Source organism: Chrysochloris asiatica, unplaced genomic scaffold (genome assembly GCF_000296735.1).
Source record: "Chrysochloris asiatica unplaced genomic scaffold, ChrAsi1.0 scaffold00101, whole genome shotgun sequence".
In the NCBI taxonomy this organism is placed as follows: Eukaryota; Metazoa; Chordata; class Mammalia; order Afrosoricida; family Chrysochloridae; genus Chrysochloris; species Chrysochloris asiatica.
This window is the reverse complement of record NW_006408619.1, coordinates 420,460-443,857: the sequence shown is the minus strand read 5'-3', so window position 1 is coordinate 443,857 and position 23,398 is coordinate 420,460. Positions and strand designations below refer to the sequence as shown.

The window sequence follows — 23,398 nt, the reverse complement described above, 5'->3', positions numbered from 1 at the left end:
GTTTTATTTTTTAATACCACTTTATTTGTGAGTTTAACTTTTATAAGACTTTGGACTTCTATGATAATAAAATGGTTCACCCCTGAACCCCTTACCTTTCTCTTTAAAGTGCTTTGATGCTTGAGTGAACCCTTGTGCTTATTAACAAAATTCTCGCCTTTAGCTTTGAAGAAGTGTAGATTGATGATGACTTTTAATGCCATAATCTTTTTCTGGGGTATTCTTCATTACTTTTTAAAAAACATTTTAAATATGTGCTGAACAACGTGTATGGTAGTATGACTAACTTAGTATATTTCTTTTTAATTTCTATTAAATCAATTTTTTTAAAACCAGTACATTTTGTAGATTAATTTTAGAATGATTTAAATGTTACTAGGTTTTCTGTAATATGTTTTTAAAAAAACTAATGGTTTTTAAAAAAATTAATGGTTTTAAAAAAGAGCTATAATGTCCTAATATGGCGGTGTAGGATAAGCACTGGACCGGAAAGTCAATTTGCACTGCTAAGTCGGTGGTTCAGATTCACCAGCCACTCCTCCGAAACTCTATACAAAGGTTGCTATGATTCGGAATCGACTCGATGAGTCTTAACAATAACAGAACAAATTTTACCTGTAGTCCCATTGCAGAAGAACATAAAGCATTCAGTGTTACCATTTGACACACCAAATTAAATCAATTGCACCTCTAACTATTGAAATGACTAACTTTATTTCAGTGCATTCTTGGTGTCAGTGGTCATCATAGTCTTCATTGCCTATTTCATTTAGAGCGTAAATTTGAGAACTTTGTTTTAGTTGCATTTTAATCTATTGGAGAGTAATTATTTTGTAATTAACTGCTGAAGAGTGGAATGCTGTTTTTTTTTATATATATTTATTAATCTGTAAGTGTGAGACCTTAAATTTTAAGGAGTGAAAGAATTCAAATTGGAGATAGTTTACTGATACGGGACTGAATGAGTGTTCAATTCTTTTCAGACTGGGAATAAATTAACAAATTTATTAAGGAAAAATTTGTTTTTGATGTTACACTCCTTCCCAGACAACTTTTTAAAAAACATTGGTGGCCATGTCTTTTGGGTAATCATAGTTTATTAAGTAGATTTTTGTATTGTGACCACATATTTTAACTATAATCTAGAAGACAAAAAAATGAAAATTACCTAATAACCAAAAATAACTTTATATTTAATTACTTCCAAGTCAGTTACTCTGACTGGATTTACATAAATTTAGTTGGGGAACTGCAAAATACCTAGTGGAGACCAGGATTTAAAACTTGTATTTGTAATTAATATTTGATCACGATGAATCAGAATCCTATCAGTAAAATCAGTAAGCTTACTTTTCTCTTCAATTCAAATAAATTTATTTTTCTGTGCAGAACATTTGATTGGTTTGCAATGAGGTTTGTTTTAGTGGTATATAGTTTGTAAACCTAAATATCTTAGAGTAAATCTTAAGTCAGGTGAATATGTGCATTCTTGATTTTTTTTTCTTGGTGGTGATATTTTCCTGTAGTCTCACATACATAGTTAAACATGATGTTACCTATATTGGCCATTTGCATTTTTAAAGTAAAATGAACATCTGTAAATTGGGAAACTGCAAGTATCCACTGATTTGATTTTTTTATTCCTTTAAGGTTCTTTTTAAAATTTAACTTATATGGAGGAAAGTTTTCTGCACTGAGACTTAGAATCGTCATTGTTGCTCTAATTTAGCTTCTAGGATTTTGTTTTTGTTTTTGTTTTTACTTTTTATATGGTGGTGGTGGTGGTTGGTGGTTAATGTGTCTTGGAGTTGGTTCCAACTCATACCAACCCTGTACAGGGTTTCTGAGGCTGTAAATCTTTACGGGAGCAGAAAGCCGCATCTTTCTCTGGTGTAACAGCTGGTAGTATCAAACTGCTGACCCTGAGGTTAACAGCCCGATTCGTAACCACTATGCTACCAGAGCTCCTTACTTTTAATATGTTGTTGTTGTTAAGTGCTGTTGAGTCTATTCCAACCCTGTATAGGGTTTCCGAGGAGCAGCTGGTGGGCTTGAACCGCCAATCTGGAAGTTCAAGCGGTTTTGCAGTCTGGCGCATTAACCCACAGCGCCACACCAGGACCTCCTACTTTTTATACAGACAGTGTTAAATATTAAAATTTTGACTTATCACTGCCATTTTTTTGTGGATACAAATGTATCTGACAGAACTTTGTTACTTGTATACAATCTTTCCTTGGTTCTATCATTGAGAAGTTAGGGTCACATCTGCCTTGAGTGTGTACAACTTTCATATTATACAAAGTTCCATAGTCTGAAGCTGTTGCAAATTTAAAGTTTTGTGTATAGTAAGGATTTCTTCAAGGTGGGTGGATGTTCTCTGTTTGAAGGAATAAGATCATTGGTATTCCAACAGCATTTTTTCTTTTAATTTTTTTTATAAAGCACCCAGTCAGCTTGAAGATTCTCAAATGGACCGTACCTCTCTGAAATCAAGATGGCAGTTCCGCTATGGGGAGTTGAGGAAAATGGATTATTACAAGAGTGCTGTGATAATATACAACCAAGACAGGGTTCTTTTAACATGGATTCCATGAAATGAATGAAGATGTAGGTTTCTTACTCTACACAAATGGACAATGGATTTGACTTTCTAAAGACTTTTTGTATCATTGAAACAAGGACATTTTTGACATTTGGAGAAGAAAGATGGCACTGACATAGATAATAATAGTTTGGAAATTTTTGCAACTTAATATGTTATGAGTATGATCTTATGATGGAATGTTACCGTTAATAAAATTTCTAACACTTTAAAATTTCTCAGTTTGGGTTTTTAAAATTTTTTTATAAATCCGTTTCATTAAATGTTCAATTATGGCCTTACAATTATTGACTTTTTGCCTAGCATAAAGTGTATTGAATAAAGCTGGTAAAATAGAAGTGGTGTACTGGAACATATTTATTTGTCTTTGCTCACAAACTCGTAATCTTTTTATGCTTTTGAGGTGGTTAATTGGTTGAAATGCTGTTTCATTTTTCTTTCTTGAAACACCTTGGCAAAACAACTTAACCAGTGTGTAATAGAATCTTCAGTGTTTCATGAGATTTAAATGCAAAATGCCCTTTGTTCCACAATTCAGGATGAATTATATAGTAAAGAGGATTTGAGTTACTTTGTGATGAGTGAGAAGATCAGTTACCAGTGCTTTTTAATGTGATAAGTGGCCTGCAATGGGATGTGTTGGTCTGAATATTTAAACTTAGGCCTTCTTTTATATTAATAGTTAATATTAGGAGATGTGTTAGATTTATAGCTAAGGGTCCTTAGGATTTATAAAAGTACTTCAAATCTTGGTGGTAATGTTTACAAATGTATTTTAAATAAATACAAAATGGAATTATGTTTCTTACTCTGTACAGTTGGGAAGAATTTAGATTAAATGAATGATATGCCATAGACTTAATTTGAAATGCCAGGTGAATACTAGATTTTTGATTATTGCTAATCTTCTAATATCCCTTTTAGTAATTATTTAAAAGATGATAACTTACTTTGATAGGACATTGTTATCTAGAGAACAACGTATATAGTTAAGCTTAAACTTTTGTTAGTATTCAGTCATATTGTCAACAACCACAGTGTGCACATCCATGACCAATACATGTTCAGTCTGCATTCTCATTGGTTCGTTGAAGTGTTGGTTGTTTGGATAATTTCAACAGTGGAATTTTGGATTTGGATTTTGGTACAAAAACTGTCTTTGGTAGTGTACGCAGAGTAGAGTTGAAGATTTGATTGTGGATTTTATGTTTACCTAATTAAACAATTTTAACATTGTTGCTCTTGTTGGGTACAATCCAAAATGGAGTTAAATTATAGAATGACTTTGCACATGTTATAAAGGTCGATCAGACAGATTTTGGGGTTTATGTTGTGCTTATATTTCATTTTACTTGTTTTGAGTATTTGGTGCAAGAGTCTGAAATACGTGTTTTGGCATTTGTACTAATTTTACCAATCCATAATTTTAAGTAAAAGTTGCTCTGTGATAGATAATTTGCCACCTGATATGAGCCGTTTACCAATGTTGAAATGGGTGTATACTTCATATTGAAATTTGAGGAAAAGTTGGGATATATGTGTTGATTTATATGTGTTGGTTTTGGGATTGAGTTTCTTGAGTTTGTGATTATGGTAGATTGAATTGGAAGAACTTTCTTCTGCTCAAATCAGTATTGGAAATAAATACATGTTGTGGTGATGAGATTTTTTTTTTTTAAATAAAGTTTCAAGGTTATAGTAATGGGTTAAAGAATTTTGTGGAAGTACAAGGAAAATTGTGAGATTCTTGGAATAAAAACTCCATTGGCAATAGTTTTTGCTCTAACGCATCTGAACACTAGGGAGGCGCTCTTGAGTTGTACAAGTTTACCCCTTTCAGTTGGGATGGTACATTCCCCCTTAAATTTTGTCTTCATTTTATTTTTGTACATCATAAAGAAGACAAAATGTGAATTTAATTTATGAAATTGGGGTTTTAATTTTTCTTTAGAGACCCATTTTACCCATGGGTGGGTAATTTTTAAAAAGGTTATTACTTAAGCTAAGATTTAGGTTCTCTAAGAATTATCCCTTTTTCAAAATGGCTTGATAAAGCCCCACTTCCTGTCCAGAAAGGAAGTTATTTTAGCTCAAGGACTGAAATATTTAGCAGATCTTTAAACAAAAGGAACAAATTACATTTCTCTCTGGCTTAGAAAGGGTGTTTGAGCCAGGAGGGGGTTATGAAGCCCTCCCCCTCCCCTTATGGGGTGGTCTGGAGGGGTAAGGAGGTGTGGGGGTGGGGGTCCTCAGGCTTCCTGGGATGGAGGATCTTTTTTTTTTTTTTGGTGGAGATGAAGGGGTGGGTCTATGGTACATCACCTGAGTTGTGGGGTAAATGTAGAGAGTGTCAATCAAAGGCAGAGCTCTCAGAGCTGGGAAGGAGGCTCTAGATGGCGGCTGTGCCTTAGAGAGAGCGCGCTCTGCTCCCTGCCTTCGCCTCACTTTACGCAACTTTCCCTAACTTTCGGGCAGCCTCAGGGGGCCCCCTCAGCCCCCTGCCTCTCCTAGTGACTTACTGGGGTCAATTCTGACCTTTTTTAGGGAGAAAAGCAGCTTTTCGCAGCCTTTTTTTCGTGCCTTGTTGGAAAGAAGCAGCCGTACTGAGAGCCCAGGTCGTTGTTTTCCAGCTTAGAAGCCATGGCGCACCTCCATTTTTGTGCGCTCTCCTAATGAGGTTTTTTTCCTTCTGGACCCGTTTTAGTATTAATTTTTTCGTGGTTATTTTTTGACCTGTTAACATATTTGAGGGCTATTTTATTTAATTTTGGTTTTTTAACGGAGGATTTTGCCTTTATTTTTAATTATTTGGGATCAGATATTTTTCTACTAGCTAGGACTCTCGCATTGGACCTACTACATGGATCAGGTAAGTTCATGATCATTAGTGATAATTTTAAAGATTTAAATGTTTAAGTTTACCTTATTTTCTGTAAATTTGAGAAATTACTGGATGACGCAATAAGATACAGAGATTGTTATTTGTATCTAGTGTGTTACTTTGAGAAACTTTCTTTATGATAGTAATGCTTCCCCTGTTCGGACTGCCTTTTTTTTTTTTTTCTAAAGATAAAAATAGTAATATTTTGGGTTTTTTTAATGCTTGCCGTTGTTGCATTATAACAATCTCATTACATCGTCAGGACTTTGTTCCTGATAATGAAAATTAGCGACAGAAGTCGGGACCTTACCTTTCTTTCAACTTTTGACAGTAAATACCTGGGCACAGGACTTCAAAGCAAACAGATTCCCCCTCCCCCTTAATATTTAAGAATTAAAAGATGATGAGAAATAAGGACAAAAGCCAAGAAGAGGACAGTTCGCTACACAGCAATGTATCGAGGTATGAGCTATCAACTTTCTTCTTTAAAAAAAAAAATTTTTTTTTTTTTTTCGGGAAACCTCTTACATTGTTTACCTTGGCAGACATGGATTACTATCTGTTTTATTTTTAGTATTTTACTAATTTAGATTGTTTTTAAAGCGTGACCTTGAATTGCTAATATGCCACACCCTAATTTTTTGGTAGCAATTTATGAAAGTTGAGCTGTGACTTAAGGCCTTCTTAACAGCAGTCAAAAGGTAAGGTACCTTTATTCAAAGGGGCCTGGCCTGCAAGCTACAGTTTTTTCTGTCAATAAATTTCAGTTTTTAGATTTTTTGTGCTGCAGAAAAATGACCTTGTCGGTTTAGCCATTGCTGCATTGCACCATTTTACATACAAGGCAGATTTTTTCTTTGAAGAATCAGGATACCCAAACTTGCAAGTGAAGGCCATAGAGGAGCCTGGTAGTAGTAAATTATAGTAAATAGACATTTGAGAAAGTTATATGAATGAAAAAATGTACATTTAAAAATGAAATTGCTAAAAGGACCCTTTCACGGATGCCTCTGAGTTTATATTTTTATTTGACTTATGTTTCTTTGGATACACATGACATTTTAAGATATTTTGATATTTACAAACCTTTACTTGAATGGTTACAGTTTCTGTATTTATGAAATGAACTCTGTGATCACAGAAATTAGAGTCCTGTTAATATACTTATGTTTTGTCTTTGTTACTGTGATTTATACAATTGTATGAAATTATACAATTGTATAATTTTACATTTAAGATATTTCATGATTTGCATCTGTATGCTTATATTCCAGCAATGCTTGTGGTTGGTAGATGTATTTTTTTTCCTTATTTCTAAGTGCTTCATTGATTTATTCCAGAGTCGTCTGGAATGCTGTATCTTATGAAGCTTATAAATGTACTGTTTATTCAAATTATGATTTGTTTCCCATTCATTGAAGAGGCCTTGTTGATTAAATAAAGCCTCGAAGATGTTTTTGCTGTTTGAGTCCTGTATACTAATTTTTTTTTTTAAGTATAAGAATGTATTTCTTGATCTATGTTCTTAAGAATTGTAGTCTTCTAGATGTTAAATCATTCATTTAACAAGGATGTGATTTTTTTTGGTACCAATTTTGCTTTTACTTTTATAATTTTTTCTAGGCAATATACTTTTACTAGTGAATTTGAAAGTTTTGGGGTTGGTTTATTGTTACAAATGTCAAATTTTGTGCTTTATTACATTTCAAACTATTTTGACCTTTTAAAAAATGTTTCCAAATTATTTTCTAATGGACTTGTCACATAGTCTGGGCTGCTATCATTTGAACTGAGCTCATGTAATACTTAGGTTACATATAGGACAGAAGACTTCGCTACTAATCCTAAACCGATTAACTGGAAAGTAAGGGACCTTTTGAAGAAATAGGAAACCCACAGGTATATTATTAGACATATTATTAAAGACTCAATAACTAAGATTCTTACTCCCTAGTGTATATGATTTGCATAAGCTCACATGGGTTTTGGCTTTCTTACACAAGGTTTGTGGTTAACATCACTCTGCTCAGACTATGCTTTCTAATTGAAAAAGTCAAGCCCTGTGTGTGTTTTTGTCAGTAGCTTTACTCTCACCTTTAAACATCTGTGGAAAATGTCCTGCATTTGCCTTCTGAAGCATGAATGAAACGTGAATGTTTGTCTGTTACGTTTTATTCATGTACCTGCTAAATGTACAGTAATATTTGAGAGACTCCTGCAAGATACTTTTAAACTACTGTTACCATAGTTGGATACTCTTTTAATTCATGTAATTATGACATCACTTCCTTTGAAAGTTGTACAACTTTGAGGTCTGTAGCAGTGTTTTAATGTAGATTTAATGGGATTTTTAGTGAGATGAGGGTAAGGGGGTTAGTTTGGTAACTAGTACTTCATTCCCAACCTCACTGGTTTCTTCACAAGGACCTAGTTTTTAGTATAGTGTTTACTGAATATTACAAAAATTATGTTTGTAGTCTGAGAGGAAATGAGTTTGTGGTTCAAATAAACTTTGGCCTGACAGTTACTTAGGGGTCTGGGGGGGACTGAGTCTTCAGTGTATGTCTGTCTGGTATTTTCCCATTTTTTGAAACACTGAATACTTCACAATGACATACAGATTTGTATTCTTGCGTTCTTGTTATCGTCCATGCTGAATTTTAATGTCAAAATTTGTTTCTGAAGATGAAAAGTTCACTTTGCAAAACATTTGTCATTTGGGAGGCCAACGGCTTTTGAGGTGCGGGGAAGAGCGGGTGGCCGCGGTGCGCGCAGGCCAGGCGTCCCGGGCCGAGGGCCGAGGACGCAGCGGCCCTGCCCATGTCCCTGTCCGCTGTCCTGGGAGGAACCAACAGGCGGGTGGGCGGCCAGCGGCCTCGGCTCCAGCTGTGTGCTGACAACCCGAAGCACCTGCTTTGTATTGGCCATTTAGCAGTTCTCCCTAAAGGCTGGAATGATTAGAAATGCCACATGCAGTTGCCTTCGGACGGGAATAGGCAGTTTAAGTGGCAGCCATTTTATGATTCTTAATTATTAAAAACCGGGATTTGTGATAAGACTGAGGCGAAATGGAATGGAACCCTGAAATACCAAGAACCTCTCTTCTCACTCTTGCTTTGGTTCTCGAGTGCGGAAATGACGGTCAGCTCGGTAGTTAGCACAAGCAGCAGCTCTGTGAGCGCCTGGCATCTCGGTGTGGGTCCAGCTCCGTCACAAAATGGCTGTTCCTTTGTGCCGCAGCACTGACAGACATACTGCATAGCACTGTGCACTCGCCAAACAGCAGGAAGTTGCCGTGCGGAGTTCAAAGGCCGGCCGGCGATGGCGCCGGGCGCTGATTGGCTGTGCGCACGCTTGGTAACAGCAGGGTCAATGGTGACGCCTCTCGGGCAGGCCCGCCCTGTGACGTCAGGCCGCTCGCAATGGGCGGAGTGAAGGCAGTGGTGGCAAGCTGCGTGCGCGCTGCGGAAGCTTCCTCTGCCAGGTGGCTAGTGGCCCGCCAGCCATTCCCGCCCGGGGGCGGGGAGAGGCCGGCGCTGTGGGCGCTTTCCGGGTCGCCGTTCTCCAGGCCGATGTGTTTGTAGGCAGTGTGTCCGCCAGCGATTTCCGCAGACGTGCTTTGCTCGGCCTTGGAGATGTGTTTTGCCTCTGCTTTAGAAGGAAAAGTAAAGGCACTGGTTGGAAAATTCAAATAGCTGGCCAGATAACGGATTTTTCTCATAGTGTATTGATAGCCTTGTTGTATTCACACACCCCCCCTTTTTTTTTTTTTTTTTTGGCCCACAGTGAATTTGTGACTAGTAATCAAAATTCATTGCCAGAGGGAGCTTTTCATTTTAAGTGAAAATCCTGACGGGTATTCAGCATGGCTGGTAAAACAGGGGACGATTATTTGAATTTGCCCGCGTGCATTTTTACTTGCTATCATACATTGTCTCAGTTGACCTTTGATGGAGAAAAACTCAGGTCAGTATGTGATAAGTGATTTGCTTTTTAAGATTCACAATGAACAGTTGAGTATGAACTAGCTGGCAGCTTTTCATTTTGTACAAAGTTTGTATTAGTTTAAAAATGATAGGAGAGAGCCTTAGGCCCTGTGTAAACAGGCAGAAGCAGTTCTGAATTCTGAGGTCGTCTGTCCATCCGTCCGTCATTAGGTGCCGCGGAGTCGGTGGGCTTCCCGAGGAGTGGCTGGCGGGTTTGAACCACTGAACGCACTGGTGTAGAAGAGTGACCCCGGAACTAGTGGAAACCTCTGTCTGAAGTCTGAACTGGGGCCTCTGGCTGCCGGGACGAGCCCTGGTGGCGTCACCTTGGTTAGGGCGCAGCGGAGAAGGCCCCTTCCACCTAGAACCTGGGTCGTCCAGGGTCTGGTCCGTCTTGGCAGATGTGTTGAAACGGTTAATTCTAAGGGTAATTCTCCTGGTTTGTCGAGGTTGGAAATTATCAGCAGATCCATGTCCACTTCACGCTGACATATACATTAGAGACCTTTTTCAAATGCCGTCGAGTCTATTCCGACCCATAGTGACCCTGTATAGGGTTTCCAAGGAGCAGCTGGTGAGCTTGAACTGCCGACCTTGCAGTTCAAACAGCTTTGCAGTCTGGCGCATTAATCCACAGCGCCACACCAGGACTCCTTTTCTAACTCCTTTTTCCTTGAGCTCTTTGAAGCCCCTTGTGTGTGCATATGTGCATATTTGGCAGGAATGGAACCCTGTGGAGGGAAGGTGCTGGGGGGGAGGGGCCTTCTGCCCTCGGTCTGCTGGTTCCTGCAGGACACCCCGCAGCCTGTCCCCCAGGGCTCAGCCCTTCTTGGACTGGGTTGGACGCTACTTATGGTCCGGCTCCTTCGCAGTGACCTCACCTGCTCTGGTGAGGTCCGCTTTCCCACACTACGTGTACACCTTTGCCCCACAGTCTTAATGCCTTGGAGTTGGCTCTGGTTCTGACTTTTAAAAACAACCCTGTTTAGGGCTTCCACGGAGTGGCTGGAGCAGCCCAATGTTTATTCTGCAGGGACACATGAGTGATGTTGTTATGTGCTTTGGAGTCGTTTCCGGTTTCCGACTCAGCGACCCTGTCTAGGGTTTCAATGAGTGGTGGTGAGTTCGAACAGCTGACCTAGCAGTTCAAACCGACTTCGAGGTCCAGTGCTTATCCTATGGCATCACACCAGGACTCCACTCTCCACACCAGTGATACCAAAGGCCGTTTTCCACCACCCATCATAGTTAGTGCTGAGCGCTCGCAGAAAGTGTTGGAACTTCTTGGAGCTGACCAGACACGTGGCAGCAACATCAGCGGCAGCGTGGAGCCCTCCAGTGGAAGAGAATACTTCAGAATTCTTAATTTTATTGCGTAAAAAACACTACTTCAGAAGAGATGTGAAACTCTCTAAATGTTACTTAGGCATGTTTCAATTTTCTGAATAAAGTACAAAGGTAATATTAATTGCAGTAATTGGTTTCGGAGGTCCTCATAGTCTTGGTTCCTTGGTAGAATTTTTTGAATTGCTTAGATGAAGTAATACGCTGTTTTCACAGTTTGTTTTATAGAAGTGTTCATGAGATATTCTGTGATTATTTTACTTTTGAATTGCATTTACTAAGCTTTCCTTTATTGGATACAAAATAATATCTTAATATCGGTGGAGACTTGAGTAGTGTGGAATTTAAGTCTGGATAGGAAATATTGTAGTGACCAACTTTGTTTTTCAAGTGCATCTACTGTAAGAACAAAGGTAGTAATCTATGCTCTCTGAGATAGAATTCTGGTTTGTATTAAAAATTTAGCTCTCCAGTTTTTAAAAGTGGAGAAAAAATTGAGCAATGAGCTTTGCAATCTCCTTCAGGAAGAATAGAAAACACTCTCCAGTGAAGGTATTATAGCTCAAAGCTACATGAATTAAATGGTTATTATGATATAGCAGATTACCAGTGACTGTTTGCAGTCCACTTGGAACCAATTAATTTTCAACAGACTTCTGGGTTTTTCTCCTGTGGGAGAATGATGTTTTGGATTCTTGGTGCTAAGTTTTAAAACTTGAAGTTTCCAATTTGTATTTGCTTCTTGGTAGGTTAGTACAGTATCTTTTATAAAGATTAAGTCAGAGGCAGACGTGTGACCAAACAGTACTTCTAAAGTAATTTAGTTGTAAAAGTTGTAGCAAGTTATTGCTTGAGGGAATCTGTAGGGTTAGTCAGATTTTAGGTTGACATTATTTGAGACACACTGGACAGTCAGTTTACTTCCTGCCCCCCTCTCCTGCTCCCTCAGCCTCCCTCCCTCCAGTTAATTCACAGAGATCTGAGTTGCTCTGGAACTTCCAGGCTCATCATTTCGTCCATAAAATTCAGTTCAGAAAACTTGATCTTGCCATAAAAATTGAGTACTCTTACGTGACCATCTTGTCTGCTTGTTAAACTATGAGCCATCTTTTATTTATTTTTAATTTTATAATTTCCCCCCTGAAATTCTTAGATTTCCTTATTGGGTGGGTTGGGAGGGAGTCACTTATAAGAAAGAAAATCGCGTCAGAATTATCTTGTGTATCAGCAACAACAGTGAAAAGTATGCGACTAACAAGCTGGTCCTTGGCTTCGTTAAGTGCCTGCTTTGGTTGGTATCCAGCCACAAAGCATTGAATTCAAATTGATGCCTTAGCAAAGATGCAAATGACTATTTGCTTTAGAACTTTGGGTTATTAATGTAAAGCGAAACCATCATCAAATCAGTCTTGAAATGCTCAGGCTTTATTTTATGTTAATTTGTAATCAGTACTTTAGCAGTGATAGTCCTGGTGTGGCACTGTAGGATAAACACTGGTCTGCAAGGTTGGTTTGGACCACAAGGTTGGAGGTTCAAACTTAGCAACCGTACCTCGGAAACCCTATACAGGGTGGGTGGAATTGACTCAACAGCACTTAGCAACAACAATGAAATTAGACAGAAAACATTGCTCTGACTTTTTCTAGTAATCAGTCTAAATTTTCAGTGATACGGAAAGATGGGGGCAGAGGTCTTTCTAAAAGGTTGTTGGAAATCTTGGAGTGCTTTTTAGGAGCTGAGGGACTAAGCTTTTTATGGTAAAATAATGCATGTTTGGCTAAGGGAGGCCACATTTTTGATATTTCAGCTTTATCTTCTGGATTGTATGTCATACTGAAAGTATTTCAATTCCCTTTATAGGCGGAGTCCCTATAGTTTGGGGAAACTTGATGACTGTGATCTTGAGGAATAGAACGATGTAAAAGCGCTGTGGCTATAAGGCAGCACCCTGTGGATAGTCCTGAGTTCAGGTTTTGGATTCAGTTCTAATCGGTTCTTTTTGTCATCTGTAATGCCTTTGACTACTGACATTCATTGTTTTTCAAGAGCTGAATGGTGGGTGAGCTCTATGCATAATGGTGGTTCTGTAGAATAAGTACTAGACTATGAACCACTGGGTCAGCAGTTCGAGCCCACCAGCCACTCTGCTGGAGAAAGGTCAGGCTTTCTGCTCTCACAAAAATGTATACCCTCCAAAACCCTATGCAGTTTCTCTATGACTTGATGGCACCCAACAACAACAACAACAACAACACTACACATAACAGACTTTATGTTCCTCTTGGACTTTAGTACTGATTTTTTTACTTTTTACTTTTTATTGTGAATTAGGTGAAGGTTTACAGAGCAGAGTATCAGTTTTACATTCAACAGAGTACCACAAGTTTTGTTCCTTGTTTAGTCCTGGAAGCTAGTCCTTGTTGAACTTGGAATTTTGACATTTGTCAACTGTGGGAGATTCTGCTTGTGGCTCATTGGTGGTACAGATTGGATAACACACTAATTACAGAGTATTCAGCAAAGAGCTTGCCACGTTGCTAATGCTCAGTGAACGTATATTACTAGGGTTAGTGTTTCATTGCAATTGCTATATTGCTTCTTATATGAGCCCGCTCCTGCACTTTCTAATAGTCCCAGTTCAGGAGCCAGCTTGTTTCACAGTGCAATGGTTTATGTCCTTCCTGCCATATGACACTCTTGGTTGTTGTTGTTAAGTGCTGTGGAGTTGGTTCCGACTCACAGCGACCCTGTACAGGGTTTCCGAGGCTGTAAATCTTTACGGGAGCAGAAAGCCTCATCTTTTTCCCATGGAACGGCTGGTAGTTCCAAACTGCTGACCTTGCGGTTCACAGCCTGATTCGTAACCACTACGCTACCAGAGCTCCTTGTATGACATTCTGGGGGGCAACAAATTAGAATTTGGTTTGTTAGAAAGGTTTTTACGAGTCAAGGTCTAAAGAAACTAGTTTGATCAAACCTACGTATTAAGCAGTTATCTTTCATGTGAAGAGGCAGTCTGTTTGGGTGGGAAGTATGATTCTGGAGTAGAACAACCTCTTGTATGAACAGCTCTCCTCTTGGCATTTCCTTTGGTGGAATACTGGGTCTTCCCTAACCCCTTGGTCTCTCCGTTGCGGGTTTTCTTCTTTCCTGTCAGGTCAGTTTTAAAAGCAGCTTGAAGTTAGAACACTGAAAGCAAGATAAGGGGTGTGATGAAAACATGGAAGTAGATGCTTGATGGAAGAGGAAGTTTCTGTATAAAATGTCAAGCCAGATCCAGCTCTAAGCACACTTTAGAAGGTTTTTTCATCTCAAAACTTCTGAATTCCTGACCTTTCCCTGTTTGTCTCCAGTGACTGTAATTAAGGCCTAATGCTTGTTCTTTATTGGTTGAATTTGCTAGGTGACGTTGACTCAGACGGAACCCCCCATTTAGAGTGAACAAAAAACCCCACTCTGGGGGGCCTATGCCCTCCTCAAAATGTCTGAACCCATTGTTGCAGCTACCACACATCTTGTTGCGGGGGTGGGGGGTGGGGGTGTCTTCCTCTTTTTTGCTGACCCTTTACCAACCATGTTGTCCTTTTTGCATGGACTGGTCACTCCTGTCAATGTGTTCAAATCACGTAAGACGAAGTCTCGCCATCCTTGCTTTCAAGGAGCTTTCTGGCTGTACTTCTTCCAAGACAGATTTGTTTGTTTTTCTGGCAGTCCTTGGCCCGCTTTGAATATTTTCTGCCAGTACTGTGATTCAAAGCCATCAATTCTTCAGTCTTCCTTATTTATAGCCCAGTTTTCACACACATAATGAGCCAATTGAAAATATCATGGCTTGGGTCAGGTGCACCGTACCCCTATGTGGGACATCCTTGTCTTTTGTAGCCAATTTGCCCAAAAGCAGTATGTCCTTTGATTTCTTGACTGCTCCTTTCCTGAGCATTGATCTTCAGTCTTTTCTATTATGTTGTTGTTTATTGGTCCAGTTGTGAAGATTTTTATTTTCTTAACATTGAGTTATAATCCGTACTGAAGACTGATGGAAGCCCTAGCATTTCTTCTCTGCCCAGATACTTGGAAGACAGCTGCCTGGCCAGCCAATTGAAAGAGAGCCGTACTTGTGCCCATCCCAAAGAAAAGCAACATTGTAGAAAGTGGAAATGATCAGACAACATCATAAATATCATCACAGGCAAGTAAAAGTTTGCTGAGAATAAGTAAATGTTTGTAGCTGCACATGAACACGGAGCTAGCTGCCCAAAATCCAAGCTGGCTTCAGAAGAGGATGGCATTGGAATGAGGGATGTCATTGCTGACCTCAGATGGCTCTTGATGGAATGCACAGGGTACCAGAGCTCTTTACTTGTGTTTGTATTGACTGCACAAAAGCATTCGACTGTGGATCAAAACAGACCGAGTAGCATTGACGAAAGTGAATTCCAAAACAGTTACTTGTGTTAATGTGAAACCTGTACACAGATCCCAAGAGGTCAGGTGTTTGAACAGAACAAGGGGACACCAAACAGTTGAAAATCAGGAACGGTGTGCACCAGGGTTACAGCCTGCCTCGTACTGAGTAAGTCTGTGTGCTGAGCAAAGAATCCAGGGAAGCTGGACTACATGAAGAATGTGGCCTCAGGATTGGAGGAATGCAGGTGACACCACCTTGACAATGACGTGCTTGTCACCCATGGATGGTAAATTGTAACCAGTATTTTCTGAGGAAAAAAAAAAAAGGAATGGAATATGATAAAGATTTGGAACACGGCATTTGTATGGATCACTGCTAAGTCTAGAAGTGTCTGTAATGCTGGTAAACATGCTTTGTGGATTTTATCATGAAGGAAAATTATAAGTGGTGCTGAATGTTTATAGACAAAGTAGACTTAGAGACTGCTTAATCTGCCCATAGCTGGGTTAAGGGTTTGTTGTTGTTGTTGTTAAGTGCTGTTGAGTCGGTTCCGACCCATAGTGAACCCTGCACAGGGTTTCCGAGGCTGTAAATCTTTATGGGAGCAGAAAGCCTCTTCTTTCTCTCGCGGAACAGCTGGTAGTTTCGAACTGCTGACCTTAAGGTTCACAGCCCGATTTGTAACCACTACGCTTGTTGTTGTTGTTAAGTGCCACTACGCTTAGGTAAAGCTTATTCAGTATAGAGTTGAGAGAACAAAAGTGTGCTTAGGAGGACTCATAGACACTTCTCAAATTGGTTCATGCTGCTTATACTTGTCATTTTGCATTTTAGTGACATGTTCAACATGGAGTGACACCAGACAATAAATAAGCACTAGACCTTAAGGGCATAAGCACTAGACCTTAAGGACACTTTGAGCCTTGTGACTGTTTCTGCTCCTGTAAAGATCTAAAGCCTCAGGGTCCCTGTGTGTCAACCACCAACAGCAATCAATCTGGAACTTGTTTTAAGTCCGTTTTGTATTTTAATTTCTGTTGTTATCACAGCTACTTTCTGAGATAGGTGAGGTTATCATCATACCATGTAGGTGAGAAAAGGGGGTGGGGCATTGGTCCAAGTTGTCAAATTAGGTGTGTGAGAGGAAACTGCCTAGAAAGATTGAGGGAAATAAAAAAAGGGTCTGCGGGAAAAGAGATGGACAGACAGCAGCAGTGTGCCCAAAGGTATACTAGCTGTGAGAATGGTGCAGGGCTAGGCAGTGCTTCCATCTTTTGTGCGTGGATAGTGCCCCTGTGAGTTGGAACTGATAAGATGCATCTGTGGATAAGTGCAAGACCTCAACTTCTTACCACATAGTCAGCAGTTCAAACCCAACAGCCACTCCTCTGCTGGGTCACTAAGAGAACCCACTGAGAGGGCACTTAACAACAATCGGCTCTTTCTAAACTTTGCATTTTAAAGAAATCCAAACTGGAAGTCACAGGGAATTGTAAGTCAAAGTTATCCTAGAATTACAATACTCAGCAAATCTACATTCTAAAGGCCACCATTTTACATCACAAGACTTGTGAAAATCCAGTCCTTGAAGTGATTTTCTTTGGGCTAGTTCAGTAGGGTGCTGAGTGTGGGAGAATTGGAGAGTTCAGACCTTGGTTGATGTCCTTTGCTACACTTGCAGTTTGGAATTGCCACGTTGTTGGTGTTGTTAAGTGCCCTCTAGTCTGTCCCCCACTTATAGAACCTTACATAGAGTTTCTGAGGAGCGGTTGGGTTGGTGAGTTGGAACCTCTGACCTTGAGTGAGGTCCAGTGCTTATCCTATGGCACCACACCAGGACTCTGGTTTTTCTAAACTGAAGTTCCTAAATAGGACTTTGCTTCAGGATCACTTGGACAGTTGTTTCTGAAAAGGAACCCCCTATACCAGGTGTCCAAGGAGCTCTGCTAGCGTTGTGGTTGCAAATCAGACTGCAACCCCAAGGTCAGCAGTTTGAAAACTACCAGGTGTCCCACCGGGAGAAAGATGAGGTTTTCTGCTCCTGTTAGGATTTACAGCCTCGGAAACCTTGCACAGGGTCGCTATGAGTCAGAACCGACTCCACGACACGACACATAACAACAGCAACATACCAGGTGTCCTGGTGTGGCGCTGTGGGTTAATGCACCAGACTGCAAAGCCCTTTGAACTGCAAGGTCCGTGGTTCAAGCTGACCAGCCATTCCTCAGAAACCCTATCCAGGGTCACTGAGTTGGAACTGACTTGATGACACTTAGCAACAACAACCACCTGACTGGATTTGGGGGATGGGTGGGGTGGATATAAAGAGTGTGGGTTACAGTTGGAACTATGGCTAAGCTCCTGGCTGCACCAGAGTGCCTTCGGTCGGTTCTAACTCATAGTGACCCTGTTGAGAGTTTCTGATGAGGCGCTAGTGGGTTTGAACCACTGTCTAGTTGTTAGGGTTATGTTAGGTTTGAGTTTTTTCTCAAAACCCGTTTAATTTCCTCTGTATTTGGAAGTTCTGTAACTGCATTATTCCCTTTATTTTGCTGCTGTTGTTGCAGCTGGTTCTGGTTCTCTCTTCTTAGTCTTAACATCTGCTTTACTTTGCTTTACATACATGTTGGGGGTGCTGGTGTAGCGCTGCAGGATAAGCACTGGACTGCTAACTGAGAGGTTGTGGTTCAAACCAACAAGCTGCTCCTCGGGAACCCTGTACAGAGTCGCTGTGAGGTGGATCCCACTGACAGCATTGACAGCATTAACAGCAACGTCTCTGGGTTGAGTCTAGGTGATACTGTCATGCATGTTGATCTCAGAGTGTCTGCTCAAAGAGATTCATTCCTTTAGTATTTGTTTTTAAGGTTGGTTTTTACAACTTCTTTTAATTTCTATTTGAAAATGACCTAATTTCATCATCGTATTTGATGGGCAGTTAGTTACATTGTATGTATAGCTCTTCGTTGGCAATTCTGTACTCAACGTAGTGACTGAATAAGTATGGTGAATGCATATAAAACTGACACATACCTTTCCTAATTTTAAACCATTCAGTGTTCCCTTATTTTGTTGGACAACTGCCTCTTGGTCTATGTACAGTTTTCTCATGAGCACAGTTAGGTGTTCCGGAATGCTCATTCTCCATAATGTTGTCCCTAGACTGTCATGATCTACACAGCTGAAAGCCTTTGCATAGTCAATAAAGCACAGGTAAGCATCTTTCTGGTATTCTCTGCTATCACCCAAGGTCATCTGACATCAGCAATGACATACATCCCTTGTTTCCACGTCCTCGGCTGACTCTGGCGTGATCGTCTGGCAAGTTCCTGTCAATATACTGTTGCAGCTCATTTTAAATTATCTTTAGCAGAATTTTACTTGCATGCAGTATTAATGATATTGTCCTATGAGTTCCACATTTTGTTGGGTCACTTGTCTTTTTGGAATGGGCACAAATGACCAAGTAGTTGTCTTCTAAATTTCTTGGCATAGATGAGTGAGTGTCTCCATTGCTGCATCAGCTTGTCGAAAGATTTCAATTTGTATTCCATCAATTCTCGGCACCTTGTTCTTTGCCGATACCTTCAATGCATCTGGACGTCCTCCTTCAGTATCATTGGCTCTTGATCATATATTGCCTCTTGAAGTGATTGAACATGGGCCATTTCCTTTTGGTACCGTGACTCTGTATTCCTTCCATCTTCTTTTGATGTTTTCTGCACCATTTACATCATTCAGTATTTTTGTTTACTGAATCCTTCAATATTGCAAGTCGAGGCTTGAATTTTTTCTTCAGTTCCCTCAGCTTGAGGAATGCTGAGTGTGTTTTTTCCCTTTTGGTTTTCTAACTCCAGGCCTTTGCACTTTTTGTTAAAATACTTGACTCTGTTTTCTCAAGCTGCCCTGTGAAATTTTCTATTCAGCTCTTTTACCTCCTCATTTCTTTCATTTGCTTTAGCATCTCTACACTGGATAGTAAGTTTCAGAGTCTCTTCTGACACCCATTTTGGTCTTTTCTTTCTTTTTTGTCTTCTTAATGACTTTGCTTTCTCCTATGATGTTCTTGATGTCATCCCACAACTCTCCTGGTCTTTGGTCTTAAATGTCTAGTGCATCAAATCTGTTCTTCAGATAATCTCTAAATTCAGGGTAGGAAATGTTTAAGGTCATATTTTGGCTCTTGTGGACTTGTTTTAATTTTTCATCTTCAGCCTGAGCTTGCGTGTGAGCAGTTGATGATCTGTTGCACAGTCTGACCCTGGTCTTGTTTTGGTTGATGATATGGAGCTTTCCCACTGTCTCTTTCCACAGATATAATCAGTTTGATTTCTGTATATTCCATCTGGTGAGGTTCATGTATATAATCATCTTTTATGTTGTTTAAAAAAGGTATTTGCAATGAAGAAGTCATTGGTCATGCAAAACTCTATCATGCCATCTCCAGTATTGTTTCTTGTCACGAAAGAAGTTCATATTTTCCATCAACTGATCCTTCCTCTTGGTTTCCAGCCTTTGCATTCCAATCACCTGTAATTATGAGGGCATCTTGATTGCAGCTTTGATCAATTTCAGACTGAAGAAGTTGGTTGTTGTTATTAGGTGCCATCGAGTCAGTACCGACCCGGAACGACCTTAGGCACAGCAGAACGAAACACCACCTGGGTCAACCTTACTACTGTTGCCATGCTGGAATCCATAGATGCTGCCACCTGGCCAATCCATCTCGTCGGGGGTCTTCCTCTTTTTCTCTGACCCTCCATCTTACCAAACATGATATCCTTCTCCAGCGACTGCTCCCTCCTGACAATATGTCTGAAGTATGAGAGACGAAGTTTGGTCATCTTGGCCTCCAAGGAACATTCTGGCTGCACTTTTTCCAAAACAGATCTAGTGATTCTTTTGGCAGCCCATGGCACTTCAGTATTCTCCTTCAACACCACAACTCAAAGGCATCATTGATTCTTCCACGGTCTTCCTTATTCACTGTCTCGCTTTTGCTTGCATATGAGGTTATTGAAAAATACCATGGCTTGGGTCAGGTGCACCTTAGTCTTCAAGCTGACATCTTTGCTCTTCAACACTTTAAAAAGGTTTTGTGCAGCAGATTTGCCTCACTGGCTTTAGTGGTTGGTACATAAATTTGAATAATAGTGGTATTAACTGGGTTTCCCTGTAGGCACATGGATATTATCCTATCACAGACAGTATTGTGCCTCATGACTGATCTGGATATGTTCTTTTTGGCAGTGAATGCAACACCATTCCTCTTCAATTTGTCATTTCCGGCGTAGTAAACCATGTGGTCATCAGATTCAAAATGGCCAGCCAATACCAGTCCATGTCAGCTCACTTAAAGCCTATTGATGTTTATGCGTTCCATTTCATTTTTGACAACTTCCTGTTTTCCCAGATTCATTCTTCGTACATTCCATGTTCTGATTTTCAATGGATGTTTACAGCGTTTCTCTTCATTTGAGTTGTGCGCATCAGCAAGTGAAGGTCCTGTGGGCTTTACTCCATTCGCATCATCATGGTCAACTCTACTTTGAGGAGCCAGCTCTTCCCCAGTTGTATTTTGAGTGCCTTCCAATCAGAGGGCTTCATCTTCTGGCACTGGATCTGACAGTAGTCTGGTGTTCCTCATCTTGTGTCAGTATTCAGTAGTCTGGTGCTGTCTGTGTTCCACTGCTGTTCATAAGGTTTTAATTGACTAAATATTCAGAAGAGTCAGTCTCTCTTTCCTAGTCTGTCTTCGTCTGGAAGCTCATCTGAAACCTGTCCACCCTGGGTGACCCTGCTGGTATTTAAAATACTGGCATAGCTTCCAGAATCACAGCAACACGCAGCCACCACATACAGCAAACCGACAGAGGAGTGGTTGTTAAACTGACAGACATGGTGGGTGATGAATGTGGTGCTTAATAACAGTGTGGTACATAGCTGAAAGAGTGTGGTATTTCTTCAAATGTTTGCTGGACTTGTGAAAAGAGTATGGTACTTCTTAAGAGGGTACGTTGTTGTTATTAAGTGTCACTGAGTTGGTTTTGACCAATAGCAACCTTGTATAGAGCTCTGGTAGCATAGTGGCTTTGAATTGGGCTGCGAACCTTAAGGGTTGCAGTTCGAAACTACCGGCTGTTCCACAGGAAAAAGATGAGGTTTTCTGCTCTCGTGAAGATTTATAGCTTCGGAAACCCTGTACAGGGTCGCTGTGAGTCAGAACAGACTCCACGGGACATAACAACAACAACAACATAGAGTTTCTGAGGAGCGACTGGTGAATTTGAACTGCCAATTTTGTGGTAGAGTGTTTATTCCACAGAGCCACGCCTGGACTCCCGAGTCTAGGATTCATTAAGGGTGTAGTTAGTTCTTGTTGGCTCTTACACCAGGTAACGAAAACAGTGCTCCTAATGTAGTGCTTTATACGAGAGGCTTCATAAAGTTGTGTATGAATGGAATGAAAAGATACTGGGATGTTCCCATGTTTTTGCCTGAGTGGAAAGACTGCCTTGTCCTTGTATCATTTAAAAATTTTTTTTTGATGTTTTATTGTGAATTATGTGATAGTTTAATGGGAGAACATTAGCTTTACATTCATCCTATCATATATCATTTCATTGCCATGGTTACAATCCCCTCCATGCATCATCAATCAACCAAAGGGTATATATACCCTGCAAGCCCCCCCAGTCGTCAGCACACCCCCATTCTCCCTCTCTGAGTTTAAGGTCCCCAGTGGCTCCATCTCTCCACGTCATCATCTCGGCCTCCATCTCTGGCGTCACTGCTTCTCTGGGTAGGGCCCCGCTCTCCGCTCTTCTCCCTTGATAGGGTCCCAGGGGCCTCCACTCCTGGACTGCAAAGTCAATCACTCCCTTCCTTTTGCTACAAAATGTCTACGTTTACATTTCCAACCCTCACAATCAGTCCTGATAACAATTATTCACTATTGTATCACAAGAGACCTATCCGCATCTCTTTTCATCAGCCCTGCCCAGACAGATTGGATACTACTCAGTGGAGATTCTACCTTCCTCCACGCCCTCTGGATCTGGGCTCCCTCTTGAAAGCTTCTAAGCCAGTCACTTCTTGCCTTTGTAGCCTCCCTCCCCCCCCACCCCCATTTTGTGTATCCAGTGTCCAAGTTGCCCATCCCTGTCTACCCTGTGTATGGAGGGGATGGGAATAATTCTCTCTGTAAAGATTTGTTCCCTCTTTTGAGCTCTTGTACCAGTTTTAATGCCTTACCAGATTCGGATTCGGTAGCTATAGATGGAACAGTTAGCCAGGCTTTCTGTTAGAATTCAGTTGTCCCCGATTATACGTGTGTGCTTGGTACCATATGCCTTGGTGCTTCGTAGACAGACTGTTGTGTGCCAGCAGTTAGTTTGGACTCATAACAACTCTGTGTTGGATTTCCAAGAGTGATTGGTGAGTTTGAACTGCTGAATTTGTGGTTACCAGTCCAGTGCTTACCCTCCAGTGCCACACCAGGACTCCCTCATGTTCATCGACTCTTGAGGAACAAGAAGTAACATGATAAACCAAGAGTGACTTTTGTCAGCCCTCAGCTGAGGATTTTAGAAATCTACGTCAAGGTTGATTTTTCTTTATTGCTTTTTTAATCTGAATGTACTGATGGGAATTAAACTGAAATTACAAGCAACATTTTGTGTGCAGTTTTTTCTTACACATTTGTCTTTGTGGAAATAAGGTTCGTAGTGTTGCCCCAGAGGTTTTTTTAAAAAGTTTTTATTGTGAACTGAGTGATAGTTCATGTGGGAGAACATCGGCTGTACACCATCATTTCATTGCAATGATTACAATCTCCTTCCTGCATCATCATTCAATAGTATTTGCTTCTATTTCCTTTATTTTTTTGTGGGGGGGAAGGGGATGTACACAGAAACACTCAGGATTGCATAATCATTTAAACAACAAAATGGCACATTCTGCAAGTCTTCCTTTTGGCTGCCAGCTCTCAGTCCCTCTCTTTCCATGAGTCTAGAGTCCTCAGCTGCTCCCTCTCTCCATGTCCCCATCTCTGCCCCTGTCTCTGGTGTCTTTGCTTCTCTGGATAGGGTCCCACATTCCACTTGTGCTCATCTCCCTTGATGGTCCTAGGTTCCTCTGTTTCTGGACTGTAAGATTAACTACCTCCCTGTTT

At 40.5% G+C, this 23,398-nt stretch overlaps 1 protein-coding gene across 2 annotated transcripts in view; it reads left to right on the top strand.

Annotated features, from left to right (window-relative positions):
- The first annotated feature begins 4,973 nt into the window (after positions 1-4,973).
- Positions 4,974-23,398, top strand: part of CHD2 (chromodomain helicase DNA binding protein 2) — a 148,376-nt gene continuing 129,951 nt past the window's right edge. The window contains exons 1-2 of one of the 2 annotated variants that reach the window (XM_006867108.1): positions 4,974-5,474; positions 5,818-5,948. In XM_006867108.1, the coding sequence (XP_006867170.1) occupies positions 5,887-5,948 (62 nt within the window). In that variant the 5' untranslated portion in view covers positions 4,974-5,474; positions 5,818-5,886. Of the gene's footprint in view, positions 5,475-5,817; positions 5,949-9,351; positions 9,453-23,398 lie in introns of those variants that run through there. The other variant, XM_006867109.1, reaches the window with a different exon arrangement.